This window comes from Salpingoeca rosetta (assembly GCF_000188695.1).
Source record: "Salpingoeca rosetta unplaced genomic scaffold supercont1.23, whole genome shotgun sequence".
NCBI classification, from domain to species: Eukaryota; class Choanoflagellata; order Craspedida; family Salpingoecidae; genus Salpingoeca; species Salpingoeca rosetta.
The window spans coordinates 1,010,775-1,020,774 of record NW_004754911.1 but is presented as its reverse complement, the minus strand read 5'-3'; the positions used below and the strand labels follow the sequence as shown (position 1 = coordinate 1,020,774).

The 10,000-nt window shown below is 54.7% G+C and overlaps 3 protein-coding genes across 3 annotated transcripts in view; 2 read left to right on the top strand and 1 right to left on the bottom strand.

Annotated features, from left to right (window-relative positions):
* Positions 1–462, top strand: part of PTSG_08487 (uncharacterized protein) — a 2,981-nt gene extending 2,519 nt beyond the window's left edge. Inside the window, exon 7 of the mRNA XM_004990679.1 lies at positions 1–462. This exon is cut by the window's left edge and continues 135 nt beyond it. Coding sequence (XP_004990736.1) covers positions 1–100 — 100 coding nt within the window. The 3' untranslated portion in view covers positions 101–462.
* Positions 463–468: 6 nt separating this feature from the next.
* Positions 469–4,517, top strand: PTSG_08486 (uncharacterized protein). The gene is made up of 7 exons (XM_004990678.1): positions 469–601; positions 986–2,164; positions 2,434–2,531; positions 2,781–2,874; positions 3,219–3,299; positions 3,511–3,615; positions 3,873–4,517. Exons 1-7 carry the CDS (start codon positions 572–574, stop codon positions 4,080–4,082), a joined length of 1,797 nt encoding a protein of 598 aa, XP_004990735.1. The 5' UTR covers positions 469–571; the 3' UTR covers positions 4,083–4,517.
* Positions 4,340–10,000, bottom strand: part of PTSG_08485 (uncharacterized protein) — a gene marked incomplete at its 5' end in the record, with an annotated part of 9,022 nt that continues 3,361 nt past the window's right edge. The window contains 14 exons of the mRNA XM_004990677.1: positions 4,340–4,691; positions 4,845–4,950; positions 5,127–5,203; positions 5,421–5,498; positions 5,769–5,909; positions 6,078–6,173; positions 6,565–6,722; positions 6,949–7,031; positions 7,328–7,560; positions 7,780–7,887; positions 8,186–8,309; positions 8,694–8,865; positions 9,240–9,384; positions 9,727–9,798. Coding sequence (XP_004990734.1) covers positions 4,542–4,691; positions 4,845–4,950; positions 5,127–5,203; positions 5,421–5,498; positions 5,769–5,909; positions 6,078–6,173; positions 6,565–6,722; positions 6,949–7,031; positions 7,328–7,560; positions 7,780–7,887; positions 8,186–8,309; positions 8,694–8,865; positions 9,240–9,384; positions 9,727–9,798 — 1,743 coding nt within the window. The 3' untranslated portion in view covers positions 4,340–4,541. The remainder of the gene's footprint in view (positions 4,692–4,844; positions 4,951–5,126; positions 5,204–5,420; positions 5,499–5,768; positions 5,910–6,077; positions 6,174–6,564; positions 6,723–6,948; positions 7,032–7,327; positions 7,561–7,779; positions 7,888–8,185; positions 8,310–8,693; positions 8,866–9,239; positions 9,385–9,726; positions 9,799–10,000) is intronic.

Below are 10,000 nucleotides of genomic sequence, written 5' to 3'. Positions count from 1 at the left end.
CATGTATCTCATCTACATTGCCTCCATGCTCTTCCTCTTCACGGACTTTGATCGCAAGACATACGCCAAGAAGGACGACAAGAAGCCAAAGTCCTCCTAAGACGCACCTTCGTGCATGCGTGCGTGCGCACATCTGTGTGTGTGTGTTTGGGATGGGGGGGGGGGTAAATGAAGGATGTGCAGCAAGTTCTCGCGTGATCGATGCTGCTCTGCCTTTCCCCGCCTCTTGCTGTGTGTCATGTGTGCCTGCTTCTTGCTTGGTTGCTTGCTTGTTGCTTGTCTTGCTTGTGTAGATTGTGCCTGTCTCCCGTGTGTGTTCCCTTGCTTGCTTGCCTGCTTGTTTTGGTTGTGTAGATTGTGGTGTTGTCAGTGGAGTGCGTGCTGCTGCTTGCTTCTTGCTTCCTTTGCTTGTTGGTTTGTGGCGAAGAGATTGAAAGAAAGAAAGAAAGCAAAACAAATCCGCAACGACAAAAACAACGCCCCCACTAGCTAGCCGGTCCTTCTTGCACACGTCCTTGTTTGCTTGCAAGCAACAGCACCAGCATTCCCCACAGCAACAAGGACAAGCACCATGCCAAACCTCTTCTTTCGCCGTCGCAAGGTGTGTGCGTGAGCTAGTGTGTGCGTGAGCGAGTGTGTGCGTGTGTGAGAGAGATTTGCACCCTCCTTCCCCCCCTTCTATGCGACAGGGAACCATGACGGGATCGACACAGACAGACAGACACACACACACACACACACACACACACACACACACACACACACACACACACACACACACACACACACACACACACACACAGACACAGACACACACACACACACACACACATCCTTATGCCTTGCCTGTCAGTGCACGTTTGCTTTTATGCGGTTGTGCATGCGAGCACCATTCACCTTACTCCACCCGTCACACTCACACATTCCTTCCTACATCTTCCCTTCCTTCCCTCCTTCACTGCATGCATCCACCTTCACCATGTAGAAGCACCACCACAATGACGACAGCCACTCCGTCCTCGACGTCACTGCGGGCTCGCAAGTGATGTACCCTTCAGCCATGTACGCATCCGCCACCAGCCCCTCCCACGCACACGCGGCTCGCGTGTCAGTGGAGTCGCTCGGAAACGAGCCAGCACACCGCCACTCTGCTGGGTCAGACGCCTTTCGCATGTTTGAGCAGACGCGAGCCAGCGTCACATCCCAGGACCTGGAACAGCATCAGCAGCGGCGGCGCTATCGCCAGCACACAGCGGTGTCATCGAACAAGCAGTCACCCAGTGGGCGTGACGGCTCATCCGGGCCGCACACACGAGACACACATAACTCCTCCTATTCGCATGACGACCATCTCGGGGCATTCACGGAACACGGAGGTGATAGCTCCGTCGGCAGCACACCGCGCGGCAGCGGACAGCGCTTCCTTGACGGCGATGCGCACAAGCCAAGCGCCATCTTCAACCTCAGTAACGGCGCCACCGCGGCACCGCCCACCACCACGTCCACCCCTCCTGGCCCCGCCGCCAGCCAGCAGCAGGACGAGACGCGCGTGCCCGTCGGCAGGGTTGTGTCTGTTCGCAACGAACGCCCCGAGGCGCTGGCTGCATCCACGCAGTCATCCAACAATACCAAAGGCGCGCGTGCGCGCAAGCAATCTGAGGAGACTGGCACAGATGGGCGTGGCCCGTTGCGCTGGCTGCGGAACAGGTTTGGCGGTGCGAAGGACAGCCGGGAGCGCCGATATGCGCTCTCCCATTCGCATGCGGACTACGACGGCAGCTCGCCGCTCTTCTTCCTTCACAGCAGCGCTGCAATGAAAGGCAGTGGCTCCCGTCACGCGCGCACGCGCGTCAAGGGCCTTGGGCTCAGCCCTTACCTGCGGTACACCCACCACGCGCGGCACATGTTTCGCACCATCTCGGAGCTGGTGCTCATCATCGTCATGATTGCGTTCCTTGCATCCGGTTTGCTCTACTTCGGCCTGCATGCCCACGTGCGTGATGACGCACCGTGCTCAGCCACATCCGGCAGCGCTGAGGTTGCCACACGGCGTGCAACAGCATGGCAGTGCTTCCAATCCATGCTCTCGCTTCTCCTCACCAACAGCGACGATTGGTGTGCTGTGAGGCTCAGTATGGACGGCGCAGTCTACGTAACAGCCATGGTGAGTGCTGTATGTGTCTGTGTTGTGTAAGAGAGACTGTGCGCATGTGTGTGCGTGTGTGGGTATGTGTGTGCGTGTGCGTCTGTTTGGTGTGCGTGTGCGTCTGTTTGGTGTGCGTGTGTTTGTGTATGTACAATCGTCACTGCTTCTGTGCTTGTGGTGTGAGCTTGCGTTCGTGCTCGGGCGCTTGCTCTTTGCCTGCATGCAATTTATTTATTTGGCGTGCTGCCCGGTGCGAGCGCTTACAACGACTGGTTGTTGATCAACAGGCGGTATCTGTCCTCGGAACTCTGCTTCGGCTTGCATTCCTCGGCTTCTTCATCATGCGTCTCTCGAAACGACCACCCTTTATTCTCTTTTCCAAGTGGTACGTGTGCGGGCTTGTGTGTACCTGCATATGCATCGTGTGCACCACGCACACACGCACACACGCACACACGCACACACACGCACACACACACACACACACACACACACACACACACACACACACACACACACACACACACACCGCGCGCGCGCGCGCCTTTTACAACATGCACGCGTGGATGTGCCTTTACAACACACACCGCTACCCTGTCTGATGTGCCCACACCAATCGATCAATCCATGCCAGGATATGCATGGGCGACAATCGTGAGATCACGTCACGCAAGACACTCGAGTTTCGCATCGGAAACCTCTATGGCACATCGCGTCGCATTCTTCAGGTACGAGCGTTCAAGCCCGCAGTAATGGAACGCATGTTATCTGTGCGCGCGCGTGTCTGTGTGTGCGCTCGCGTGTGTGAATATATTTGTGCATGTGTGGGTGCTTTCGTGCTTGTACTCTTCCATTGAAGTTGACGTTGAACGGACACTCAAAGAAGTTGAGGAGAATACGGACAACACTTCTTGTTCGAGTGTTGCATGTTCACGTCATGACCATGCCACGCACTCGCTACCTGGTGCTTTGCTTGTCTTTGTCGCACACGTGTGCAATTGCCATCAACGCCTTGCCGCTACGCCACACCCTCAAATTCTTCAATGTCAACGCCCTCCTTCTGTCTCCAAAGGCTCGCGTGCAAGTGACGATGGGATTCACGCCCCGTCTGCAGCACGGGTCTGCACGCAGACGCTTTATCCGCCTGCCCCTGGTGAGTTGAAACGGATGAAGGATACCAACCGACAATCCTCAACAATCATGACACCCTTGCGTGTGCTTCTGCGTGTCGGCTGCGTGTTTTCCAAGTTTGAATGTTGCGTCACTCTGATGTTTGCAGCATGAGCCTATTCTCACATCCCAACACACAAACCGATGCACCGGGTGGCTTGCTTTGATCATTAACCCCTCTTTCACCCTTTGAGGTTGCGCACGAGACGGCCGCCATGCCTGTGATGTGGAGTTGTGTGCACGTCATTGACAGCGAATCCCCGCTGCTCAACGAAAACTGGGAGAAGTTGCATGCACAGGTACTGTGTGCGTACGAATATGTGTGTGTGTGTGTGTGTGTGTGTGTGTGTGTGTGTGTGTGTGTGTGTGTGTGTGCTTGCGTTGTGCCTTGCAGGCATCGGATATTGTTCAGCTTGTCTGCGTCGTGCTTGAACCCTTGAACCCATTTGACGCTCGACTGGCTCACACACTCAACGCCCCACCACGACTGTCCGTTCCAACAAAAACGTACGTGCTCACCACGACCACGACCCACGTCACCATCACCATGCCATAGGACATTGAGTTCTCCGTGCTGCTATCTGGGATTGACGAGAAGAGCATGCAGCCGGTGTACCACTACCACCAGTACACGTCTGCGCATCTGTTGACAGACGCAGCGTTCAAGCCCATGACACACCACAAGAAGAACAAGGTTGTCTTCGACTTTACCAAGTTTCACTGCTGCTCCGTGCTTCGCCCAGTCAACCGCCAAAAGCAGAACTGACGGCACAGGGCTAACAGTGTTTGTTGGTTGTTGGTTGTGCGCCACAACATGTGTTACTTGTCTTGCCTGCAGGCAAACTGGCATGCGTCTGCTTTGCTTCTTGTGTTTGTTTCTTGCTTGCTTTGTTACTGTACGCTTGTGCCTCTGGAGAGAGCAGCGAGTCCTCATGAGGAAAGACATTGCTGCCACCGCTATACTGTATCATCATCACCACCATCGTCGTCGTCATCATTGTCACTTGACATCATTCACCATTGTCGGTTTTTTTTTTATATTTGCGCCTGCTTGCTTGTCGCCGCTTTGGGTCTTGATTGTACACAGCACGTTCCCCTCCCTGCTGCCGCACCCCGTTTATCCACCACTGCTTTCCCTTGTCATGAAAGGTGTTTGCTGTAACATAACACTTGGTTCGTTCAATACACACGGCGAGAGAAGACAACCCCTCACAAGGAACACGTGTTACAACCCCATGAGCTCGCGCACTTGTGTCTGCAGTCCTGCGTCCAAACTGTCGAGCACAGCTGTTCCACGCACAGATATGACGTGCTGCAGTGTCTCCGCAAAGTGTGGCTGAAGGTGCACACGAAACACCGGGTCAAGCACTTGCACCTGTTGGTTGTGTGTGTGTGTGTGTATGTGTGTGTGTGTGTGTGTGTGTGTGTGTGTGTGTGTGTGTGTGTGTGTGTGTGTGTGTGTGTGTCAGTGCGTGCATGTGGCGATGGAGTGAAGATCTCCGAAACAAAAACACTCCAATGTGCGCACCTCCTTCTTTCTGATGGATTCTGGAATTGCGTTTGGATTTTCCCTCCACGTCACATCTTCTGCGTCTGCCATCACCAAGTAGTCCTCTGCCTGCCGCGCACCGGTGCTGCAGGGGGTTGGTGTGTATGTGTGTGTGTGTGTGTGTGTGTGCGTGCGTGTGTGTGTGTGTGAGTGTGTACAAGGTGAATACGTGCATGTCATTGCATGTCGCGGGTGGTATTGGGTGTCGTCCGGATTTGCATGCCTGCAGGCATTGCCATTGCCATGTTCATCGTGACCCACCGCCCCGTGTGGAATTCGTAGACGGCGGCGATGACGACATTGAGGATCGCAGACGCATCTGCCAACATGATCTCGCTCTGGTGGTGGGGATGGTGATGATAGGGGTTGAGGGTGAGGCGCAAACACGCATGTGAAGGAGAGCGTGTACATGGCCCACATAAACAGGCAGGCAGGCAGGCAGGCAGGCAGGCAGGTAGGCAGATAGACACACACACAGACACAGACACAGACACAGACGCACACACACACACACATTCACAGACAGACAGACACACACACACACACACAGCGTACCCAAGTGTCGTTTGTCAAGCAGGCGAGAGCAGCCAGCGCAACCAATTTCCGCCATTTCGGCACGGTGATTGCATCATACTGTTGTTGGAACGTGGACAAGCAAGTCAGCAACAGCGTAAGCGCACACAAACACGTGAGTGAGTGAGTGAGTGAGTGAGTGAGTGAGTGAGTGAGTGAGTGAGTGAGTGAGTGAGTGAGTGAGGGAGTGAGTGAGTGAGTGAGGGAGTGAGTGAGTGAGTGAGTGAGTGAGTGAGTGAGTGAGTGTGTGTGTGCGCGCGTTGTGAACGCGCTCATGTGCGCCCGTGACGACCTACGTGCCAAAACACGGCAGTGTGGAAGCGAGCGCACCTTGTCTGCGATGAGGGACCAGATGTGTGCCAGAGCATCGCGTTCACCGCCGCTTGGGAGTGCATTCGTTAGCGGTGACGGAGCAGACACCATGCAGCGACACGCGAGGGCAAGGTAGCCCGTGATGAACCACGAATGCTTCTGTCGGTGTTGGTAGCGTGGGCGAGGGGGGTTGTGGTGAGGAGGTGGGTTGAAAAGGGAGAGGACGAGAAGGAACACGACTGTGACGTGAGCAACGACAATACACACACACACACACACACACACACGCACACACACACACACATACACACACACACACGCACACACCTCGTGCTCCGCAAAGCCGTCGAGCCCGGCCTGGATGACGGGTGCAAACGCATCTACGCTCTCCCCCGGTGCCAAAAGAATGCACATGTCCACGATCTGGCGAACATGAACACGCACACACACACACACACACACACACACACACACACACACACACACACACACACACACACACACACACACACACAAACACACACACACACACACATGTGAGCCAGTGCGAGCGAGGACCAATGGACTTGGCTCAATCGCCCATCATTGGCATCCCACTCAACAGGTCAACTGGGAGCTACAATCAACAAGCAGCATCACATGCACGTTTATGTGCTGCATACACTCCTTAAACACACACTCAAAACACACACACACACACACACTAGCTCTGTCTTTCTCACCCTCACCCCCACTATCACACACTCTCAACAAGCACACAGACACACAACATGCAGTCAGTGTCGCTATTGAGTGCATGTGCGCTTGTTCTTACGTCGATGAAGGAGCGAAAGGCCTGACGAGGAACAGAGGATGACAATTGCATGCAGGCACTGACAACGAGATGAACGCTCTCTGGCTGCAGAAGCTGTTGGTGTGCGAGCAAAATGTACGATTGCAGAATGCGCATGCACGTGCCGAGATTCTCATCACCTAGGCAGAGGGGATGTACGTGGTGTGTGTGTGTGTGTGTGCGTGTGTGTATGTGTGTGTGTGTGTGTGTGTGTGTGTGTGGTGGCATGTTAATGAGTGAGTGTGTTGGAGTACAACAGTGCGGGTGCATCTTAGACGAAATGTGTTTGTGTTGGTGCGGTGTAGCCATCCAGCAAAATGCGAGTCCGCACACGGCAACAACGCGTGTCCCCATCGTCAAGCATACCAAGATCAAGGAGGGGAGGGAGGAGCGAAAATGCAGCTGCCAACTCGTCAGTGCACACGCGCATGTGCACAAGATACGCCTCCCTGCAGACCGCGTGGACACGAGGAATTGGTGAGGTGGCAGGCAGTGGTGGGGTAGAATGGTACGATTCATGTCCAACATACAACACAACACCAGGGATGAACAGTCGATTGACCAACAGAAACAGACAGAAAGAGAGAGAGAGAGAGAGAGAGAGAGAGAGAGAGAGAGAGAGAGAGAGAGAGAGAGAGAGAGAGAGAGAGAGAGAGAGAGAGAGAGAGAGAGAGAGAGAGAGAGAGAGAGAGAGAGAGAGAGAGAGAGAGGCGGACAGGCAGACACACACATACACTGCACACACCAGAGCTCGAGGGCGTGATCGAGGAGATATTCGCTCTCCTTTCGCGAGACATCGACGCCTGTGGTGATGACGGGCAGCGCAATCTCATCCAGGCCATCACTCGATTCAGTCGCCGTCAGCAGCGTCGTGACGAGCTCAACAACACGCATGATCATGGTGTTGTTGGCCGCAGCCTCCGCCTCTGTCCACAGGTGCGGGATGTATGTCACCAGTGCACTCTTGAACCGCACGGCCTGAGTTTACACGGTCATGGTGTGAGGGGATGGTGTGTAGTCGTGGAGATGATCGTCGTGGTAGTTGTGGCGGTGGTATGAAGGAGATTTGTGCATGTTTGACTGTGGCAGTGCACATCCGTGGGAGCATTGACGTAAAAGTGCGTGTATGTGCGTATGCATGTGCAGACATGTGTGTATATGTGGGTGTGTGGATGAGTGCATGTTGAGTGGTCCCACCTCCTTCTCGACGTTCTTGATCATGTTGATGAGAGCATCCATAATCTGCACACGGGCGTCCCAGTCCTCAACCTCAGACAAAAACGTGCACACGCCAACAAACAGATCCTGCACGCAACGCATGTGCACATGTGTGTGTGTGTGTGTGCGTGTGCGCGTGCGCGCGCGCGTTGTTGTTTGAAGAGAACAGGGGGAGAAGCGACGTTCACGTTGGCAATCAAAACACACAGGTAATCCTGCACAGAAACACACACACACACACACACACACACACACACACACACACACACACACACACACACACACACACACACACACACACACGCACGCACGCACACACGCACACGTGCGCACGCACACACACGCACGCACACACAGATTCACCCCAGAGAAACGCCTTCCGTACTTCAGCAAAGGGTTTGAAGCCGATGTGTGAGAAGTCGGGGTCGTTGACGGCTGCGGTGAGGGTGGACACCGCTTCCATCTGGACAGAGGGGCAGAATTGCGCCGAGAGAGCAGGCACCAGCAACCTAGCGCAGTGATGACGGTGGACAGTGGGAGTGCAGTGGGGAGGGGAAGACGTGAGATTGTGGAGTTGTGATATCGTGTAAGGGAGCGATTGGCACGCGACACATTACAACACAAAACTATGCTAGAGAACACCACACACACACACGCACGCACACATTAAGTAATGTACCAACGTCCACAAACGTTCCCACACACACGTCCACACGTCCACACGTCCACACACACACGTCCACAAACGTTCCCACACACACGTCCACACGTCCACACACACATCCACACATCCACACGTCCACACACGTCCACACACGTCCACACACACACACACACACACACACACACACACACACACACACACACACACACACACACACACACACGCACACCTGTAGAGTTCGAGTTTGCTCTCGTCGGAAAGCGTGACGGGGAGCCAGGACGCAAACACCTGCAGGACACGGCGACGAACAGCAACGCGGTTGTGCGTGTGCTCGTGGAAGAGTTGTAGGAGCGTTGGAAGCAGTGCGTTGATGTCCACGGCGTCGCGTAACGCATATGCGCCTGTTGGGGCGGCCGTGTGAGCGATGGTGGTCGATGTGGTAGTGGTGTTGAAGTTGAATGTGGTGTGAGGCGATCGACGAGTGAGAGCTGACAGCAAAGCAATGATGCATTTCGGTCGCATGGTTGAAGGGACAAGCACATGAGAGCACAGAGTCACGCCTCCCTGCACACATGCATGAACCACGCATGCGTGCTTGCTCCTCTTGAAACTAGCGTGAGAAGGTCGCACTTCCCCAAGAAACACACATCCCCAGATCGTAACACGGATACAGCAACCCATCCAAACACACATACACATCCATCCACCCAAACACAAATCCATCAATCTCCACAGCTCACTGCCCCTCCCTCCCTCCAAGTCACGGCACGCGTACCCAGCTTGAGTGCGCCCAGCACGGCGGGTCGCGTGTGTGTGTCGGCGGTGTGAATGCTCTGCGGAGAGAGAAGTGGTGCAATCACGGAACACACGAGCGATGGTCGCGTCTCTGCAATGGTCAAGAACAGGTGCACCCCAGCAGCCTGGAGCAGTGGTGGAGGAGGAGGGGATGGTGATGGTGGTGTGAAAGGGGTGGTGGTGATGATGATGATGATGGTGGTGATGATGATGATGATGGTGATGATGATGATGGTGATGGTGATGATGGTGATGATGATGATGGTGATGATGATGATGATGATGATGATGATGATGATGATGATGGTGATGATGATGATGATGATGATGATGATGATGATGATGATGGAGAGAGCCAAACAGAACGAGAAGTGGGATAGTGAGGGTGGAACGGTGCCCAGAGAATAGACGGGTCAGTCGCGGGGGAGAATAGGGACGAGCAAAATGGGGCATCGTCGTCGTCTCACCTCCGGTGTCGTGGACGGATGCATCTCCTCGCTCATCAGTTCCCCGCTCACATCCTCCTCAAGCAGATCGCGCTGCGCATACGCACGTGCATCGTGTTGGTTTCGCGCTCTGTGAGCGTTCAGGGACGCTGCTTCGCACACGCACACAGGTAATCACACACACACACACAGGTAATCACACACACACACAGGTAATCACACACACACACAGGTAATCACACACACGCACCCACCCACCCACACCCACACATCCCCCCCCCCACACCCACACCCA

Coding starts and splice junctions, on each gene's coding strand:
- PTSG_08486 (XM_004990678.1), top strand. CDS start 572: ATGCCAAACCTCTTCTTTCGCCGTCGCAAG. Junction 602..985: donor TCTTCTTTCGCCGTCGCAAG/GTGTGTGCGTGA, acceptor TTCACCATGTAG/AAGCACCACCACAATGACGA. Junction 3,616..3,872: donor GGGAGAAGTTGCATGCACAG/GTACTGTGTGCG, acceptor ACCATGCCATAG/GACATTGAGTTCTCCGTGCT.